Source organism: Silene latifolia, chromosome 11 (assembly GCF_048544455.1).
Source record: "Silene latifolia isolate original U9 population chromosome 11, ASM4854445v1, whole genome shotgun sequence".
Taxonomy (NCBI): domain Eukaryota; kingdom Viridiplantae; phylum Streptophyta; class Magnoliopsida; order Caryophyllales; family Caryophyllaceae; genus Silene; species Silene latifolia.
The window spans coordinates 19,626,704-19,648,920 of NC_133536.1; the positions used below are offsets into that span (position 1 = coordinate 19,626,704).

Consider the following 22,217-nt stretch of genomic DNA (forward strand, 5'->3'; position numbering starts at 1 on the left):
CTCATGATTCTTCCTCTATTGGTGTTGTAATGCACTCAGAATACAGTGTGCTAGGGCATGACACTGGTCAGGAATTGGACAACTCAGAGTTGGGTTTTGTAGAGCCTTTTTCCCCTGTGAGAAACTCTAATACCTCAGGTCTGGTTACATCTCCTAATAAGTTCAATGTTTTGTAGCAAGATGTCCCTTCATGTGACATTGATTTAGATTCTGCTCCTTTAGTGGCTGAACCCCCTGATCCACACTTAACATGATAATAACCTCATGGAATATTAGGGGCCTAAATAAGCATGTTAAGCAAATAGAGGTTAATAAATTTCTTACTCAGAATAAACTGGATATCCTTGGTATCTTGGAAACCAGAGTTAAGGAAAATAAATCTCAAAGGATTTTGAGAAATAAATTTAGGGGTTATAGTTCTTTTTGCAATTATAGTAAGCACTATAATGGTAGGATTTGGCTTGTTTGGAATTTTTCCACTACCAAAGTCACCATTTTGCATGTGCATGCCCAAGTTTTGCATTGTCATGTTCACCATTTGGCTACTGGTCGAGCTTTTCACCTGTCTGTAGTCTATGGTAGCAATTGCCCTGTCAAGAGGAAAACTCTCTGGGATAGTTTGACTGATATGGCTCCTCGGGTTGGGCCCTGGGTTGTCATGGGAGATTTTAACATTGTTAGATATAGTCATGAAAAAATTGGTAATCTGCCTGCTCATTTGCCTGATATGATTGATTTTAACAACTGCCTCTCTTCCTGTGGCCTTGATGATATGCAAGGGACTGGAAATGATTTTACTTGGTTTAATAAGCAAGACCCTTCCACTAGAGTTTACTCTAAACTTGATAGGATTTTGGTAAATGGTGACCGGCTTCTAACCTTTACTCAGACTGCTGCTCAATTCCTACCCCTGTGATTTCTGATCACTGCCCAGCTCTACTGACCTTCCCTGGTGATCCAGCACCTAAGAAGCAGTTTAAATTCCTTGATTGTTGGATTGACCATCTTGATTTCCACCATCAAGTTGCTGCAGCCTGGACTAGTAGGGTCACTGGTAATTCCATGTTTAGGTTTATAGCTAAATTGAAGAATACTAGGGGTTGCCTCAAGCAGTTGCATGCTGTTCATTTTTCTAGCATTGGTGACAGAATTGAAAATTTGAGGACTGAGTTAAATCAATGTTTCCTTGATCTTCAACTAAACCCTCTATCTGAGGAGCTCATCACCAAAGAGAAGGAGTTATCACTGGTTTTTTGGAAACTAAAGGATGCTGAAGCTAAGATCCTGATACAAAGAGCAAAGATTCATGATATAAAACTTAATGATGGTGGGTCCAAGTTCTTTTCCACCAGGATTAAGAAGAGGCAACAGAGTCAGCTCATTGGAGAAATTCAGGACTTGGCTGGTTACACTCATCAGGGGCTCCATGAGATGGGTGGTGCTTTTGTTGACTACTATCAGCAACTTCTTGGCTCTTATACCCCTGTCTAGAGTATTGATCTTTCCTCTGTTAACCAGGGGTGGTGTCTAGAAGAACATGATAAGTTGATGCTCACTGAGCCTGTGTCCAAGGGGGAAAATAAGTCTGCTTTATTCTCCATTGGCTCTAACAAAAGCCCTGGCCTGGATGGTTTCTCTTCTGGTTTTTCAAAGCCACTTGGGACATAATTGTTGATGACTTCTGTCTTGCAGTTGTTGACTTTTTCAGAACTGGATTCATGCCTAAACAAGCCAATGTCACTCTTATCTCACTCATACCAAAGAAGAAAGTTGTCCAGACTGTCAAAGATTTCAGGCCTATCTCCTGCTGTTCTGTAATCTATAAGACTATTAGCAAGATTTTGACTAATAGATTGCAGAAGGTGGTGGCTAAGCTAGTTGGCTATGAGCAGACTGCTTTTGTACCTGGTAGGAGCCTCCATGAGAATGTAATGTTAACTCAAAGTTTGGTTAAGGGTTACCAAATAAAGTACCTCACTCCTAGATGCATGCTAAAAGTAAACATAAGTAAGGCTTTTGACTCTATCCAGTAGTCTTTCCTTTCTAATATGCTCAAAGTACTGAATTTCCCTGCAACATTCATAAAATGGATCATGGGGTGTGTTACTGGTGCATGGTTTACGCTTAAAGTCAATGGTTCAACATGGGTTTTTCAAAGGAAGGAGTGGAGTTAGGCAAGGGGACCCTCTGTCCCCCTACTCTTTGTCCTTAGTATGGAGATGCTCTCTAGGCTTCTTAGGACAATGTGTGCCACTCAGGATGTCTTCTATCACCCTAAATGTGTGAAACTTGGCCTCACACATCTCATTTTTGCTGACGACCTCATGGTATTTACCAGGGGTGATTTGCCATCTGTTCAAAAAGTTGCAGAAATTCTAAAGTCATTGAATGCAAACTTTGAGAAATCAGAGGCTTACTTTGGTGGAGTCAACTCTGTTCTGAAACAGCACATCCTTAATGCCATTGGACTAAAGAAAGAGTCTTTCCACTTTAGATACCTTGGTCTTCCCATACATCCCTCCAGGCTTACTAGTACCATGTATGATCCTATTGTTCAGAAAATCCAGCACCTTGTACGAAGTTGTGCAGTCAAATTCCTCTCCTATGCAAGTAAAATTGAAGTTCTAAACTCTATGGTCTTTGGTTTGGAGAACTTCTGGTGTGGCCGCCTGCTCTTGCCACATAATGTTTGCATCATCATTACAAAGCTATGTAAACAATTATTCTGGGGTTACCAGGAAGGGCAAAGGAAATTAGTCTTTAAGAGTTGGGCAAGTATCTGCAGCCCTTGGTCTGAGGGTGGCTTTCAGATTAAGAATCTTGCTATTTGGAATTAGGCCAACATGCTTAAGTGGCTTTGGCATTTTGTACATGGATCTGGCTCTATCTGGACTGACTGGATTAGGCAATACTTCTTGGCCAATACCTCCATTTGGGATTTGCAAATTCATGAATATCATTCTGAGAGCCTTGGTAATGTCCTCACTGCTAGAGATATTTGGGTCACTCACTGTGGTAGTAGGCAGGCGGCTATGGATATGTTGGACATTTGCATTACCAAAGGCAAATTCTCTATTGGTAAAGCTTATAACCTCCTCAGGCCTAGCTTCCCTACTCATGCTTGTTATAAAGCAGTTCAGGATCCCTTTATTTTGTCTAGACATAAGTTCATTCTTATGTTGGCTCTCCAAAAGAAGCTTGCGACAGCTGATCAGTTTTGCAAGACGGGGGTTAGCATTGTTAACATGTGCTGCATGTGTAAGCAGCATGCCGAATCAGCTAGGCATCTGTTCTTCCACTGTCCCTATTCTCAGGCTGTCCTTTCTTCTGTCTTTACTTGGATGGGACTCCAACATCGAGACTTGCAGCTTAGGAGCCTTATCCTCTGGTGTCATCGCATCAAGCCTAAAAAACATTGGAGGAACAGGTGGTTCAAATGCAGTATTGCTGCAGTCACATACTACCTATGGATGGAAATGAATTATAGGTTATTTGAAGGCAAGGAGAGCATGCCTCATCAAGGATGTCCAGCTATGTGTTAGTGTTCTACTTTTACACAAATCACCTACCATTGTACATGATGAGATACTAGAGGCCTTAAATGTATAGGAGCTTTCTCTAGCTTATAGTTGTATAGTGGTTATGCTTGTAAGAAACTCATGTAATCCTTCTTTGGAATATATGAAAATATCATTCTTGCAAAAAAAAAAAGAAAAAAAAAAGAAAAAAAAAGATGATAATAATAATAATAATAATAATAATAATAATAATAATAATAATAATAATAATAATAATAATAATAATAATAAGGGTGTGGGAGCCCAGATTGTTTCTCGGCTCCCCACCAATTTCATGTAAACTTTTATTTTTCTTTTAATGAAAGCGCATCTTTATAAATAAAAAAATAAAAATAAAATAATAATAATAATAATAATAATAATAATAATAATTCTCGGTATCTCAGGATGCGGGGGCTCGGGTGGCCGCTTACATTTTTACTAAACTTAGCTTTGCTGTTGCTAAGGGTGTGAGAGCCCAGATTGTTTCTCAGCTCCCCACCAATTTCATGTAAACTTTTATTTTTCTTTTAATGAAAGCTGCGCGCATCCTTAAAAAAAAAGTAATAATAATAATAATAATAATAATTATAATAATAATAATAATAATAATAATAATAATAATAATATTTTCTGCAAAATAATAATAATAATAATAATAATAATAATAATAATAATAATACAAATAATAATAATAATAATAATATGAGATTAGTGGGGAATAGAGGCACTGTATTTGTCGTTAAAATATTGATCTTTGTAAGAGATAAAAAAAATCTAATCATGACTAACTCTTCTTCTCCACCTCTATTAACAACCTAGTAAATTAACGGGATTTAGGCATTTAATAAAGAGTTTTTTTTTGAACGTATACGCTGAACGGATGACGTTGCTCATGCTCTGATAATTCATGATTTATGCTAACTCGTAAATTCAGTAATGATTTGCATTCTCAATTCATCATACTCAAATTAAATAGTCTAATTACATGTATTAGACATAAGTTGTTTATGTAGAAATCAATGATTAATACTTATACATGGGTTATGTATTATGTAACTTCAAGATATTGGTGCTCCGAAGATTGAGGACTTTCTTAACCGACAATTTACCAAAGGCGGTCTAGTTTTTCTCCTTCAATAGGTAAAACAAAAATAGCCTAACAAAGTGAATGAAGTGATCAACGGCATAAAAATTATCCGTCAATGTTGTGTCGATACTATCACTACAAATTTAATTATCATTTGATAGTTTTTGTTTTCTCTTGTAAGAATTATCCGTCAATGTTGTGTCGATACTATCACTACAAAAGGCCAAGAATAACTAATAGGCTAAAACCCTTAGCATAATTATGGGAACAAAAATAGATAGGCTAATATCAATTAAAATGATCAACGGCATAAAAATGCATACTCAATATGATGATTACTCCATTCAAGAGCTTCAGATTTGATCATCCATATAACACATCCTCCAACATCAAATATCGCGTTAACTGATATTGAACTAATATATGAAATAAAAAAATTGATAATTCTTAAATTGTATTTTGTACTCACCGATTGTCACGTATTAATAATTAAAATATAAAATCTCCCAAAAAAAAAATTTCAAGAAACAACCTCTTAAAAAATCTACATACTTGTCGATTGTCATTTGCACGTATTGATCTCCAAGTATGTCATGCTCCTAAAAATTCAATCAATTTGTACAAATTAGTATTATGCCAAAATCAAATGTACACGAAATACAAGTTTGCATAAGATATACCAAGTATATGTAAAACATTATCAAATGAGTTTTGTATTAATAATTAAAATAGAAAAATCTCACAAAAAAAAGAAATTCCTAGAAAAAAATAAGAAACATCATGCTACCTCTTAAAAAATCCACATACTTGTCGATTGTCATTTGCACATATTGATATTCAAGTATGTCATGCTCCTGAAAATTCAATCAATTGTACAAATTAGTATTATGCTAAAATCAATTGTACACGAAATATAAAATTGTATAGATATACTGAGTATATTTACAATATTATCAAATGAGTTTGACCAATATAGTAAAATCTTATAATGGAAAAGAGAACATGAGAAAACCGAATGAACTGTAGGCTGATAAAAATTTATAATAAAAATGCATGTCTATTGTTGTGCTCATGAAATAAACATTATCATCTCAAGGAAAAAAAAAAGTAGTAATTAAGAAGTCATAATATCATCAAAAGTTTCAAGGTAAACTAAAAATATGAATCATTATAAAAGAACTTGAGAAATGAGATATGAAGAAAGAAGATGAAAAGTATGGTTAAATGCTTGTGGTGAATTGAATAAAGTATTGAAGTGGAAGAAGATAAAAAGTTTATTGTCTTCTTTAATTTTTTCTAATATTGTAATTGTAAGAATAAATATTAGGGGAGATAAAGGAAAATAATTATGATATAATGGGACTTGTAGTATGGCTTCTTGAAATAATGTGATTATATCACATGTCATTTAAAAATGTACTCAATGTTAGCCTTTTATACTATTATTATTATATAGATTTTAAAGAAATAAATAAATGTATACTTTAATTCTACGAGTTGTGTTAATATGAAAATTTTAACCGATCTACTAATATCTATGTTCTCTTCCAAAAATTTCAATTAAAATGTGAAATATAATTGTAAATTATGAAACTTTTATGTGAATTTTGGTAAGTTACATTTTTTTTTGTTTTTTTTTTTATCTCATCAAATCTTTAATATATACATTTAATTTAAGAATATTAATGATGTATTTTGATTTTCTTTATTTGTATGTTACACAATATGTAATGACATATTTGTAAGCACTTTTAGTAATCATTCTTTTTTATTTTAAGAATTATATCAAATAGCCAATAATCTAATACTCCGTAATAATTAATAATTAAATAATCAATAAAAATTAAATTAAATGTTAATGCTATGTGGAATTAAATTAAATGCTTTAATCTAGCCTTTTAACTATATTGTATAGATAGATGTATAGATAGATAAGTCAATAATGTATTAATTTTCAATATGACTACTCACTATCATAGTTGATGGGGCATATTCTGCACCCTCTGACCAAGTCAACACATTGAGCAAGGTCAAAGATATCCACAGCAAAGTCAACGACTTAGACAGCTTAACCGACGCAGCCTGTCGGCCTGTCTCATGTGCCTCCGCGAACTCATATCCAAGACCCCTCGGCGGCGAGTCAACAGGGACCGCCGACTGCCATAGGTCCCTCGGCCGAGGGTAGCTCAGTCTTTCCACCTGCTAGCCACTTGGCCACTACGTGACAAAAGGTGAAAGTCTATAAATACTCCTCAACCCTCATTGAGGAAAGGATCCACAATTAAACCTAAGAATCACTATTCATCTGGTAATATCTTCCTTATCTCTCTACAATACATACCTCGCCAAGTAACAACAACTTACCTCTCTAAGTTACTGACTTGAGCGTCGGAGTGAGTTCGCTCGGTCCAAAGCCGAGCCCTCAGTTTGTTCACTGTTTCAGGAGACCGAAAGGAGAAGCCAACCAAAGACGTCATTCTACAAGCACGAGTGGTAACAAATAACTGCTCTGGAATTACACCCGGAACAATAGTAAAATTAAATCATGCACTTTCTTAGTCTTAGACTTTCAGTCATTTGTTTATTTTTGATTTGACATAAAAACCAAAGAAAAGTGAGATGATCAATATTAAATATCAAGTGAAAGATTAAATTATCTATCAAAAATATTCCTAAGAATTAACTTAGACACACAAAATAAAATAAATAAACAAATAATTAAAATGGTGGATGTAATTTTCAAGACAGCTCATTACTCAATAGTGCCCAACTGCTGCCACCAAAAGAACTAGAATTGGTATGTAGGATTACTCACGTATCCTAATTCACATGATTTCCCTTTTGCGATGTTTTTGCGCATTTTGGTCCGTCGTTTTCCTTTCCTTAAGTATATATCCACAAGACCACAACAATTTTTGTACAGCTAAATCGGGAATTATTTGACAAATTAATTGATGCTTTGGACTTGGTTTCAAATTATTTGGGATTAGTGGATTCACGTCGCTAGTTTCATTTTTTTTTCCATTTGGAGGTAAAATCGCTAATTTAACTAGCAGCTTTACATTTTGTCATAACGCCCGAATCTCATGTAAATGCTTAAATTATGTGACTTATAAAGCCGTCTGATTAACCCACGACTTCACTCCTTGCGGTAACTTTTGCAATCAATGTCCATGTTAGCCCAGTAGAATTCCTGAAACACAAGAAGTCGCTGGTCCAAGGTCCGACTTTACTTTTTCTCGGTTTCGAGTTACTGGCTTAGAACTTTGTTCTTTAACTATTTCTAAAAATTATTAGTTATTGTTGTTTTAACATTTGGGATACGATAAAACACCTACTCAAACTAGACTTAATCTCGCGGTTTTACCTAAAAACGAAAAAAAAAAAAAAAAAAATAGATTTGATGTGGACCGAGTAATCCCAAATGATTTGAAATCAACTCCTAAATTCCAATTAATTTGTCAAAGAACCTCATTTAGCCAAAAAAATTCCTAGATCCGTCTTAATCCACATTATGGTACGCATACCTTTATAGTGTACATCACTTTCTATGATCACTTCTCTATATATATCCATCAAAACTGAACCATTTGGTGTCAATTAAACAATACATAATTAAATTAAACAATATATAAGGATGAATGCTTTAATTTTGTTCTTGTTTGGGTCAATCTCGTATGTTACAGCTTGTGATCGTTGTGTTCATCAAGCGAAAGCGTCTTATTTCCCTTGCGAGTGGCCACTTTCCTGTATGCATGGAATTTCCCCTCTTTTCCTACATTTTTTTTTCTTCCATAAACCGTAATCAAATTTTATATTAAAAGAAAAATGATTAATGACGTACAGTAGCGGAACTAAGGAGGGCTAGTAAGGACGGCCTCTCGAAATTTAGATTTTTTTAGTTTATCCATTATTACATTAGTAGTTCGTGACAGAAAATTCCCGCTAAGTAATTAATTACAAATCAAGGCTCCGCTACTAACCCAAGTGGTATTTTGTGACATTAATGCAGTAGGAGCATGTGGGTATGGTTCCTTAGCTCTGAAATTCAATGGAGGATTCCTAGTAGCCGGTTTCCGTTCGCTGTACGATGATGGTGCTGCCTGTGGCGCTTGCTTTCAGGTAATGTTACGATTGCAATCGTCGACATTGATCTGCCTCCTTTTTATACTCAAAAGGTTATATAATACGTATGATGTTTAGTTTTTAATGTTGTGAACAGATGAGATGCAATAACAGTGCATTGTGCAGTAAAAGTGGAACTAAAGTGATAATGACTGATAATCATAACAGAAGCGACATTGATTTTGTGCTTAGTAGCACTGCTTTCAAAGCCATGGCTAACCCTGGCATGGACCAAGACCTTCTTAAGCTTAAGATCGCAAACATTGAATATAAACGGTATTATTCGCCTTTTTTTTAAATGATGTGGTGTCGCTGTTTTTTTTTTCCATTTTATCTAAATTATTCGTGTGACATAGTAACTATAATGGTGACGATTATATTATGATTGATTTCTAAAGGATGAGGCATGAGGACGCAAATATCATTTATTTATGAGTGATATTCGCGTCCTATTATATAATTAACAAATAACAAATTAAACGACTTCTGATCGCGACGAATATGTTTGGCAGGATACCTTGTGACTACGGAGGTACGAATTTGGCACTTCAGATAGAAAGATCAAGCTGGTATCCTACTTACTTAGCAGTCAATATCCTCTATCAAGGTGGTCAAACTGAGGTTCTAGCCTTCTAGGACTGGATGTATCCCAGGTAAAATACTCGAGATTCATTCGTATTCTTAAACTATTCCGTATAATTATCAAAAATATATTCGACTTAATCAGTAAACTAAGGCCCTGTTCTTTTGGACTGAAATTGTCTGAATCAATCAATCAACTTAATGAAGTAATCAATCGAATCGAATCAATCAATGGAATCAATCGAATCAATCAATCGATTCAATCAATCAATCAATCAATCAACTTAATCAAATAAATAATAATAAAAAGATTATAATAATAATAATAATAAAAAGATTATAATAAAAATAATACCAATAATAATAATAATAAATATTATTATAATATTATTCATTAATAATAATAATAATAATAATAATATATTAATATAATCTAATAATAATAATTTAATAAGATATATAAAAAATAAAATAGTAATATAATAATAAATATAGTAATAATAATAATATATTAGTAATATAAATGATAACATTATTAATAATAATATAATATATTAATAATAATAACTAATAAATAAATAATAATATAATAATAATAATAGGTCTAATATAATAACTTACTAATATAATAATATTAAATATAATAATAATAAATATGTGATTAATAATATTAATAATAATGAGTATATTAATAAAATAATAAATATAATATTATAACTTATTAATATAATAATATTAAATATATTATCAATAATATTAATAATAATGAATATATTAATAAAATAATAAATATAATATAATAATAATAATAATAATAATGATAATATGATAATAATAATAATAATAATAATAATAATAATAATAATAATAATAAATATATTAAATATAAATATAATAATATAAACAATACGAATTAATTATTAATAAATATAATAGTAATATAATAAATATAAAAATAATATAATAATAATAACAATAATAATAATAATAGTAAATACATTATAAAAAATAATAATAATGATATCAATAAGAATAATAATAGTAATGTTGAAATAAACTAATATGAACTGAACTGAACTGAACTGAACTGAATGGAGCTGAACTGAACTGAACTGAAATGAATGGAGCTGAACTGAACTGAACTGAACTGAACTGAACTTATTAGAACTGAAATTAAGTCCAAAAGAACAGAGCCTAAGATATCATTCTGTATAATTTTGAAACCCAATTACATAAACTATTCCGTATAATTATTAAAAATATATTCGACATAATCAGTAGACTAAGATATTTCCGATAAATCCCTTAAATTTATTAATGCTCGCAGATTGGAACACCAGATTGGATTTATATGACCCGGAATCGGGATAATGGAGCAGTTTGGGAGACGAGCAACGTACCAAATGGGCCGCTACAGTTCAGATTTATAGTGATATCAGGCGACGATGCCAAATATATTTGGGCCCAAAATGTGTTACCTGAAAACTGGGGGCCCGGTGTATATGACACCGGAGTCCAAATTACTGATATTGCTCCAGAAGATTGTTCTCCTTGTGATACTTCTCAATGGAAGTAAAACTATTAGGTCTTCTTTCACATTCAAAATTAATTATCGTTAATAAACAGTCATACGACATCTACCTTGAGTAATAATACTGAGACACATGGAGGATGAAGTACTTATTGTAGTTCTCTATGTTAAATTGTTTTAATATATTCTTTGTATGGTTTCGAGTATGAGACTCGTTTCAGTTTCATGTATACTAGGGCTTTAATCTTAAGTACACCTAGTTTATTGTTTGCCTTTATATTTTAGAAATGTCTTTGATATTTAATTAGATCTTTCAAATTTAATTTGGTCAACTTTTCACCTATTAAAACAATCAATAATTTGTTTGTCTCTTAGCTCTCTTTTTCGTCTAAGAGAATGTTCACTACTTACTCTAAAATTAGAGGAAGTAGAACATTTGTCCTTGTCCCAACTATCTAATGCTATTTTTTCTATGTGGATTATTTGTATTTTTTTCATTTGAAAGAAGTTGAAATATAAATAAATAGGTAGATGATGAATAAGAGAATCTTCTCTATTGTGAACAAAAATGTATAAGAAGAGATGAACATAGTCGAAATGAAATCGGGTCATAGTAATAATTAGTGACAAATATATGCATCTAAAATAAAGTCTAACAAGCATACACGGAGCCACAAAGGGTTAAATTATGCATGAAAACATCTTATTAGTCTAGTGTTTAAAATTGAGTATTATGCTCAACTGATTTTAAATTTAAATCTTCATTTTCTGAATATGACGCATTTAACATACAGAAATGAATTAATTTTCGATATAATTACCCACTATCATGACGAAATTAAATTTATGTAAATTTCAAGACAGCACACTAGTTGGTAGAGCACTAGTGCCGACCACCAAAAGAACTACAACTCTAGTAGTAGGTAAGATTACTCACATATCACTAATTCATATGATTTACCTTTTCCGACGTTTTTCGTTCGCGTTTTGCGCAATTTGGCCCGTCATTTTCCTTTCCTTATGTATAAATCCACACCAATTTTTGTACAGCTAAATGCGTCTTAATCCACATTACTATAGTCTATAGTACACCTACCTGTACACCACTTTCTTTGATCACTTCTCTATATATATAGTCAAGTGACCGATCTTTTAAGTTGTCAATAATTTCTCATATATTCTTCCTATTCTTACCTAAAACATAAGCAAATTAAACAATATATAACGATGAATAATGCATTAATTTTGTTATTGTTTTTGTTAATCTCCTATGTTACAGCTTGTGATCGTTGTGTTCACCAATCCAAAGCGGCTTATTTCTCTAGTGATTCTCCACTTTCATGTATGCATGGAACCGAATTTCCTCTGTTTTGCTACTTTTTTTTTAGCTTCCATAATCAAATTTTGTAGTAAAAATAAACTAATCACGTACGACTAAGGAGGACTAGCAAGGACGGTCAATATTTGGAAAATGAGAATTTAATTAACCCGGCCTTTTAGTAAACATTTTAGATTTTCTTTTGTTTAGTTTACCTATTACGTTAGTAGTTCACAACTGAAAATTCCCGCTCATTAATTAAAAATCGCGGTTCCACTATAACCTAAATGGTATTTTGTCAAATTAGCAAATGGGTAATCATGAATTAATTAGTTTTACAAATTAATGCAGCTGGAGCATGTGGGTATGGTTCCTTAGCTCTAAACTTCAATGGAGGATACCTTGTAGCCGGTATTCCTTCCCTATACAACAACGGCGCTGGCTGTGGTGCATGTTTTCAGGTAACGTAACATACAAGTTATCACAGTCGTCGACATTGATACGCCTCCTTCTCAATATAATCGAGTAAGCTTATGGTGTTCAATTTTTAATACTGTAAACAGATAAGATGCAATAACAGTGCGCTGTGTAGTTCGAGTGGGACGAAAGTGATCATGACGGATCTTAATAAGGATACCAACGTTGATTTTGTGCTTAGTAGCAGAGCTTTCACAGCCATGGCTAAGCCTGGCATGGACCAAGGCGTTCTTAAGCTTGGTATCGCAAACATTGAATATAAACGGTATAATTCCTTTTAACTTTTTTTTTCTAATGATTGGGTGTCGCTATCTTATTTTTCATTTAATGAATGACATTCGCGCCTGATTATATTCGCGTCCTAACTCGTCGCTACTAATTAATTGTATTTGTAACAAAAAAAAACGAGGACCAACTTAATTAACGCTTAATTTGTTTCGAAAAATGTGTGACGGAGTTACCAGGATACCATGTGACTACAAAGGTAAGAATTTGGCAATTCGGGTGGAAGAATCAAGCAGTAATCCTGGTTACTTAGCAGTAAAAATCCTGTATCAAGGTGGTCAAACTGAGATTGTAGGAATGGATGTGTCCCAGGTAATTGTTATTTCAAACTGTGTTTAAGACTTTTTAGTCCTAGTGATCCAATCCGACTCAAATCCAAACTACAACGAACTCGTGTCATGGGTTGTTTTCTCAGGTTGGAACATCAAATTGGAATTTTATGAGCAGAAATTATGGGGCAGTATGGGATACAAGCAGAGTACCCAATGGGCCACTTCAGTTTAGATTTATAGTAACATCGGGCTACGATGGTAAATATATTTGGGCCCAAAATGTATTACCTGCAAACTGGAGGCCCGGTGTCATATACAACACCAAAGTCCAGATTACTGATATTGCTCAAGAAAGTTGTTCTCCTTGTGATACTTCTCAATGGAAGTAAAACTATTGTTCTTCTTTCATATGTAAAGATTAAGTATCGTTAATAAACAGTCATACGACATCTACGTAAGTAATAGTAATATATGGAGTACTTAGTTCTCTATGTTATGTCTTCTTTTGATATTTACTTTTTTAGTTTTAACTTTAAAGTATTGTATGAGATTTCGTTACAGTTTCAAGTATATCAAGGATGTGATTCGAAATACGTTGGGTAACATAAAACATTGGAATTAGACAAATAAATAGTCACAAAATCTCATTGAAGACGGCGATATCCGTCACAAGCTTGTGACGGATACCATTTCCTTTCACAAAATACCCATGAGAGGTGAGTAGGAAAACACATGGGGGGTGCCCCACCTTGTCCCCTCTCCCTTTTTGTGAGAGGTTTTCAGCTTGTGACGGGATTAACCCGTCACAAGCAAGACGCTTTGATAAATAGTTGGCTATTACAATAAGTGGGTTTTATTTGTAAAATTTGGGGATTATTCTACTAAATAAATTTTGGAAAGAGAAAAATTCAAGCAACAAAAAATGGGTAGCAACCTTTTTAATGTAAACGCTCATCGAATTGAAAGGTTTTAATCTAGTGGCTAAAATTGAGAATTTTTTTCTAAAATGGTGCTCAATCACAAACAAATTAACAAAATGGGTGTTGTTTTAAAGTATTTACCCAAAATTGGTCCACGTCATAACCGAAATTAGGCTCGGATTCAAGTCGCTCTCCCGCTCAGCGACCTTACCCAAAATGTCACTTAATGTCCACCCAAAGGTCAAAACACCCTCCCCTACATCGACTTGGGTCTTTGAAAAAAAAAACGCTGGTAAACAGATTCGAACATAAGACCTCTTATAAAACTAACATTTAGTCTCTAGATCTAACCACCACTCCAGACAAATTTATATTTTAAAATCAAGTGCTTAAACATAATATTGAGTATATTGTTCAAGTTCCAAAACGCATTTATACTCTTAGCATTAAATATTTAATATCAATTGCCCTAATAAATCATTAAATTATGCTTGGTGTTTTGGTTAGAGTGTGAACTGTGAAGTAAAGGATTTTAAATCGCGGGTTCAATTCCCAATGTGCCACATTTTTTTTCCTTTTCTGGTTGCTAAGTTGCTCGGCCGCTGAGCGGTTTGGTCTCAAATCGCACTCCCGCTCAGCAACTTTAATCCTAAACCTAGCATCCCCAAAACCGAGCCTACATGGACCCATTTTGGGTAATTAGTTTCAAAATCACCAAATTTCGTTAAATTGTTTGTTATTAAACTCATTTTTGAAAGAAAAAAAATCTAAAATTGAAGTATCTAGACAATAGATTATAGGTTCAAATCCCCCCCTCCCCCCTCCCCCAAAAAATGCAAACATTCATCATTTGTAGTACACATGTTCTTTTCTTTAAGAAAATAATTCAAACTCGGTTCACAATTATTGAGAGCGTTAATAACTACACATGACAAAGAAAATAATTCAAACTCGGTTCACGGTTATTGAGAGCGTTAATAACTACATAACTACACATGACAATCACTAAATCCACGGGAAAGGATAAGTAAGAGAAAAACGTAAACTTAGAAAAAAAAATTGAAGATTTAACTTAGAAAAATAATTCGGAGATTTAAGGTAAACATGTAATATCCCATTTTTTTTTATATATCAAAAATCGTAATATCTAAACACTACCGTAACATATTTTAAAAATCTATACACACTATAAAATCGAGGTTAATAAATGAACGATTACGACTTACGAGTAACTAATTAGGGCTTGCTTGGGATGAGAGTAATTATTAAGGGAGTAATGAGAGCTAAAATAAGAAGAAATGAGAGGAGATTGGTGCTTTGTGGTGGTTGTAGAGGGTGGAAAGAGGAGGTGAGCGATGAATTATTATCTCTATATGACTATATGGAGGTAATAATTACTTGGAAGGGGAGGTGGGTAACAATTACTCCCTTAATGGAGGGACTATTACACTATATTTACCCATTTCTATCCATTTCTATCTTTAACCTTCATCTCTTCCCTCCATTTTTTAGTTTATTTTTAGCTCTATTACTCCTTATTACTCTCATCCCAAGCAAGTCCTTAGAATTAGATGAGGAAATAGGAAAGGATAGGAAAATGGGGACGCGTAAAAAGAAGAGGAAAAACAGAGTATGAAGCTAGAATAGACTTGGTAAATTGAATTGGAAAGAGGGTAAAAATTGGGAGGACGATTGATGTTAGACAACATCACAAATTCCCAACAGAGATTTCTGACGTGAAATAATGATTGCGCCGTTCTGCACCACCCTACTCTATTTCTACCCTTCTACGGTTCATCTTCTACGCAATTTATGTTATTGTCCTCTGGAATTTACTCCCATAAATCCCTTTTAATTACTCCTTCAGTTCCGAATATTTATTTCATTAATTTTGCAACAAAGACCACAATGAAGACAATGGCGAATTATTAGATGACAAATAGATCAAATTAAGAGAGCAAAAACAATCCTAAAAATAGAAAGACAAACAAATGACTAAGACACCTAAAATGAAATAAGCATACAAATGACGAGGACGGAGGTAATTTTTGGTGTGTGACCGACAAACAGTTTCACAAAGACAATCTCATCATTATATAAAAAGACAACTCATTTATTAGCATTAAATAAATAAACTTCTTATAAAAATAGACCGTATTACGGTGTGAGACTGTCTTAATCTTGATTTTGTGACTTTTAACTACACAAATTATTGGGTAATACCTCTTTGTAAGTCCTAATTTAAGAACAGTAGGACCAATTTAGTTACTTAATAAAAATATAAAATATGTTTTTATTTTAATAACCTACTGAGTAATATTTTAAATTTATAACTTATCTATTTGACTATGTATGTTTTCGTTATAAAATACTTGTAGAATATAAAGTTATTAAAATAAAAATAAGAGCTCAATATATTCTTGTTTTAATTATGCACACCACAAATTTAAAAACACCTTTTTACCTATTGCAAATATTACCCACCTTTATTTTATAATCAAGAATTTATTCATGTCCTTGTATGTTGTAATTTAAATCTGTTATCGTGTGAAAATCGAATACGCAACTTTACATTTAGGTAAAAAAGTTCTTACCAATAAAACTAATTTCTATACCTGAGACTTTTTAGTAAGAGTACTTAGATATTAATCCATTTGTGATGAAGATATACAATGACAATAATTAAAACGAGGACATAGTAATTGATAGGGTGATAATAAAGTTTATGCTAGTTTATGATGGTACGATATTGCAATAAAGTTTAGTAAATTATCTTATATAACGATTTTATGTAAAATTATGTTTATAATAAGACGTATAGCACTATCTCATTTGTTGCGAGTCACTTTTCACGTGCATATGAGGATATATGTTTTGTGTGCTCCAAATTTATCATTCTTTACTTAATCGTTGCGTCAACGTAATCAATAACTATAAACCGGGACGGAGAGAGTAAATGTCACTGTTACACCTAAATTAAAAAAATTATCCAAAGCCTAATTGACAGAAATACATTTTTTTTTTTTTTGACAAATGTGACAGAAATACATTTAAAATTTATACCCTCGTTAATTTACATAAATACATGTACGACGACATGACGTATACATAAATCTGAAAAACAGTTAAAATAATACGAATTGAAAATTCATAAAGAAAAGGTAGCAGACATCCTCCTCTCATCCAGCTAAAACTTGACAAGTGTAATAAGTCAGAAAGGCTACGTTGATCAGTAGGATCATGATCATAAGTTACCTTTCATTTATTATTGTTGATTTTGTCTTCTCAAATTGCGCCTTTCAAATCGAATATCACTTCTCTACTCATTTTTTCTAACCCAATGATTCCTTGTAATGGTTTAGAAATCTGTTACGTATCATAACCGATTTAAATAATGAGATAAATGATTTTAAAATGTTATAAGAACTTTTTATTACGAATGAAAATAAATATTTTTAAAATGATAAGAGGATGCGTATGTAGTAGCCTAGTAGGTCAGGACTCGTATAATATAGGGCAAACAAATACTTACGGTTATAGGGTAGGTCAAATATCCGATTATCCGAACCGGTCCGATAGCCGATTTGTATCACATCCGAATAAGAGGGTAGCCGATCCGAAAAATGCATTCGAATAGGTATGTTACAATGTGAAACTTAAGTTTGCTATAAGAACCTTTTTATTACGAATGAAAATAAATATTACAAAGTTAAACTTAAGTTTGTTACCCAAACATTTAATCCTTGCTTGGTCACACTAATCACCATTTAAGTAGAAAATTATGGTGACCTTTGGGGAGAAGAGGTCAATTTATGACCTTTGGTGGAGCAAATTGACTCAACTCATGACATTATATGTGGAGATATGTGATAGGTTGATAATATTAATAATTAATAAAAAAAATATATGAAAATATGATATAATGTGGATAGAGATAAATTGGTTGGAAAGTGAAAAAATATTGTGTTGATGACCTAGATCGTGACTCGTGGCCTTCTGCTTCACTGTTTGGAAGGGTAAAAGTAGGTCAAGATAAATAAAGTGAGATTAGAGTAAAACTGGGTCGCGACCTAATTAACGCGACCTCTACTTAGGAATGGTCTAATACCATAACCGTAAGAACTGTATTTAACATTACCACAACAGTGAGACGATACACGTAGCTAGAGATGCAGATAATTATGGTAATCATTAAAACTAAACGTGAACTTCTGTACTGGAGCATTGAAAGGTTAAATCTAATTAAGTTGTTATAAGGATTTGTGTTGTCTTAGTTACGGCATATACGAAGTATATCAAATTGTAAGAACTGAGAATGTGTGATCATGATTGTTCCGGGTGTAATTCCAGAGCAAGTATAGTTACCACCCGTGGCTTGTTGAATGATGTCTTGAGTTGGATTCTCCCTTGGTCTTAATCGTTCCTCTCGGCCTCTCCCGCAACAATGAACGAGGCGAGGGCTTGGCTTTGAGCCAAGCGTCCCACTCCGACGCCCAAGTCGAAACTTAGATGTATAAGTTGTATGCTAATTGGCTAGGAATATATTGTAGAGAGATAAGGAAGATTATACCAGATGAATAGTGTATTTAGGTTAAGTTGTGTATTTCTGGATTGGATCTCCTCCTCAATGAAGGTTGAGGAGTATTTATAGACTTCACCTTTTGTCACGTAGTGGCCAAGTGGCCAAGTGGCTAGCGGTGAAAAGATCGATCTACCCCTCGGCCGAGGGACCTATGGCAGCCGGCGGGCCCCGTGACTCACCGCCGAGGGGTCTTGGATATGAGTACGCGGGTATGTGTTCCGCCGGGCGGTTGTCATGCCGGGACCCAGTTGGCAGCCGATGGGCCGCATCGGCTAGGTCGTCTAAGTCGTTGACTTCTTGTGGATATCTTTGACCTTGCTCAATATGTTGACTTGGTCGGGTGCGAATATGCCCCATCAATTTCCCCCAGCGTAGTCTATGCCGTGGTATGGGCTTCGATGTACGTCTGAGCGTATATTCTGCGCAAGTAGTTTGTAGAAAATTTTCTGCATCGGCTTCTTCTGCGGCGGCTTCTTTTGCCTCTGCCTGGTCTTTCTTAGGCCGTACCATATCCCCCCTCCACATGGATGTGTATTGGGCATCCGATGTGGAAAAAAGAAAGGGACGCTGGTCGAGACCGGGTTTGAGAGTGCCGGTAGTTTTTGATTGCCCCCGGCCGGCGCTGTCTGGCCTGGTTGATCATGTGGCCGGCGGAGAACAGATGCTTGGGAATTTGTTGAGTAAGGTGAATAGGCAAGGAGATATGAATAGGCGTGTTGAAGACGCTTGGTCACTGTTGCATTGATTGACGTCTAACTGTTGCAACGATTGACATCCCGTGGTTGCATGTCCGACACGTGTCCGCACGCTGATTGGTTGACGCTTCATGGGCTGTTTGCTGATTGGTCCTTCTTCATGAGCTTTTCCCTATAAATAGGGCAGTTGCTCCGTGAAATTGGTGACCAATTTCATTCTCCAAAATTTTTTCTTCTCTAAACTTTCAAGGGCTTCTGTCTTCTAACATTCAGAGTTGTTATTCCGGCGAGTGTTTTTCTTCAAGGTAAACAAACAAACTTCTTCACTTTTTATTTTGTTAAATAATTGTTGCTATTATGTCTGCTACTGGCGCCGGGACTAGTACTTCTGCGCCGGGGGATTCCCCGTTGCGTCTTGATGGGGAGGAGATACTAGACGCCATTCCGATAAGGTTTGGGGGCCCTAGGTCTCTTTCTCCCGTAGTCGATCCACCACCCCGGAGGGACGGGAGGATGAGGGTGAGGATGCGATGAGGATGAGGGGACCCCTTCCGATGGTGGGAGGTCATGTCATCCCGGATCATGGCGAGCCCTGCACGACTGGTCTTGAACGTGGTTGGTCCCATAAGTTCGCCAGTTGTTCCGGCGAGACATTTTTCGGAGGCCATTTCTCGTTCGGTGAGGGGTATAAGATCGTTATTCCTAAAAAGGGTCAGGCGGTCTGTTGCCCTCCACCGGGTCACACCGACGTGTACATCGTGGCATCCGGAGTATGGGCTGCGGTTTCCTCTGAATAAATACGTCGTGGCCATTATCAGAGCTATGAACGTCGCGGTGGCCCAACTACATCCGCTGGCCATGAGGACGATAGTTGGCTTTGTGTGGCTTTGTCTCTTTAGGGGGGAGATCCCGACAGTCAACTTATTCCGCCGACTCCACAGTCTTCGACCGTCAATTGCCGGTAAAGTGGGGTGGTACAGCGTACAGACGGAGCCAGGCTATGTCTCCGTGAACAAGCTTACTTCCTGCAAAGACTGGCAACGGCGGTGGGTTTATGTCCAAGTGCCGGAGGATTACCCATTGCCCCGGTCTTTCCAGAGCCTTTTACTTGCGGTGTGAGAACCGGAAGAGTATGAGGAGTGTACCTCCGGGGTAAGGTGAAAATGGACGCTTCAAGGTTCCTCTTGCGAGGATGAGGAGCGGGCGATGCGGTGCTCGATCTTTGAGAAGGGATGGCTGCCCCCGACTCAGATTATTCTTCAAGATGAGCTGCTCTGTCACGTCGGCCTCATACCGGCCCTCAGCCAGGGTGAGTGGGGTCGGTGTGAGGCCCATTTTTGCCTGTTATGCTCCTGTTTTTTAGAGCTATGTTCTATTCCTGTCGTGTAATTCTTGTTTGGTTTTCTTTTTGCAGACCGGTTTGGCCAGGATCTGTCCGAGAGTACCTTGAAGCGGTTAGGCCTTGATAAGGACGGGAAGGTCGTTGAGCAGCATCCCACGGCTGAACCGCGCGATCGTAGACCGTCCCCCAACGAGCTCATGGATAAGCAGTTGAAAGGGGTAGATCCGGTGGCGGCCCAGGCAAGGGTTCTCGGAGGCGTGCCAAAGAGAACGAAGAAAGCTGCGACCAGGTCGGCGGCGGCGTCTGTGCCAGCTCCCTCTTCGACCTTGGTGGTTCAGAAGGAACCTGTGGAGGTCGTTGATATTACTGGGGGGTCGGTGACCGTTGCTAAGGAGCCACCGCTTGCTTCCACCGTTGTCGGGGAGAAGAGGAAAGATCCGCCATCTACCTCCACCGTTGGCGGGGAGAAAACTGGCCCTCGAGCGAAGAGGGTCCAAACTGGTACGGATCTAACTTATGGTTCGGATTTAGCTGGTTCGCTGGATATCCCAGATGACCGGCTCTCTGATGTGTCAATTCAAGGTGACATGGATGCTTTGTGCAAATTTTTTGCAGATCCTCCCTCGGCGACCGTCGTTCTTATTGAACGGCAATCAGGGAAGCAGCCCGAGAGGGCTATCGAGAAGGCGGGTGACGGAAATGTCATTGTTGACTCCTCCGCTCAGAAGATCTCTGCCTCCGAGCTTGTGGCGGAGGGTGTGAAAATGTATAAGAGGCTGGCGAAGTGGACCCAACAAGCCGGCTCCTATATCGCGGAGCGGGAGAAAACCATGGCCCAAGTGCGCCGCCGATGGCGAAGCTTAAACTTGACCTCTCCGCCGCAAAGGGGGAAGCCGCGAAGTTTAAACCGGATCTCTTTTTCGCCAAGAAGCGCGTGGAGGAGGTTGAGACGCCTTTGGGGCCGAGAGGGCCAAAGTTGAGGAAGGCGATGGCGCTACGCCAAGATGATGGAGGAGCGGGATAGGTACAAGGATGCTTATGACGCCGTGGTTGCCAAGAGGGATCAGTGGAAGGATCTGTTCGACAACCAGGCGGAGGCGCTCAGGGACGCGCAGGATGCCGTCGCCCAAAAGGAGAAAGACATTGCAATGCTTCAAGATGATCTCCTCCCTAAAATGTGCGCTCAATTCCGGGACCAGGCCGAGGAGGCGACCAGGGAGGCAATAAGGAAGCTCGTCCCCGAGGGCTCTTTCCCGTGGGATAAATTTGAGCGACTTTTGGACGAGATGGCCGAGGCTGCGGAGGCGGCGGCGGAGAAGACGGAGGAGGCGAAGGCGGCTCGGTTGCCGAGGCCAAGGCGGTCTATGATGCCAAGGTGAAGGAGGGTGACGCGCTAAAGGCACTTGAGAATGTCGAGCCCTCTTCCGAGCCAGCCACCAAG

General features: G+C 36.3%; 3 protein-coding genes and 1 pseudogene across 3 annotated transcripts; all 4 read left to right on the forward strand.

The window, feature by feature from the left end:
• Positions 1 to 250: 250 nt before the first annotated feature.
• On the forward strand, positions 251 to 1,491 carry LOC141613052 (uncharacterized). Its single transcript, XM_074431786.1, has 2 exons — positions 251 to 863; positions 962 to 1,491. The coding sequence occupies exons 1-2, from the start codon at positions 251 to 253 to the stop codon at positions 1,489 to 1,491; spliced, it is 1,143 nt and encodes a 380-aa protein (XP_074287887.1).
• A 722-nt stretch (positions 1,492 to 2,213) lies between these two features.
• On the forward strand, positions 2,214 to 2,837 carry LOC141613053 (uncharacterized). The gene has a single exon (XM_074431787.1). It carries the CDS (start codon positions 2,214 to 2,216, stop codon positions 2,835 to 2,837), a length of 624 nt encoding a protein of 207 aa, XP_074287888.1.
• A 5,413-nt stretch (positions 2,838 to 8,250) lies between these two features.
• On the forward strand, positions 8,251 to 10,964 carry LOC141612778 (expansin-like A1; annotated as a pseudogene).
• Positions 10,965 to 12,026: 1,062 nt separating this feature from the next.
• Positions 12,027 to 13,782, forward strand: LOC141612777 (expansin-like A1). Its single transcript, XM_074431532.1, has 5 exons — positions 12,027 to 12,227; positions 12,555 to 12,664; positions 12,767 to 12,945; positions 13,145 to 13,277; positions 13,381 to 13,782. Exons 1-5 carry the CDS (start codon positions 12,113 to 12,115, stop codon positions 13,624 to 13,626), a joined length of 783 nt encoding a protein of 260 aa, XP_074287633.1. The 5' UTR covers positions 12,027 to 12,112; the 3' UTR covers positions 13,627 to 13,782.
• Positions 13,783 to 22,217: the final 8,435 nt, after the last annotated feature.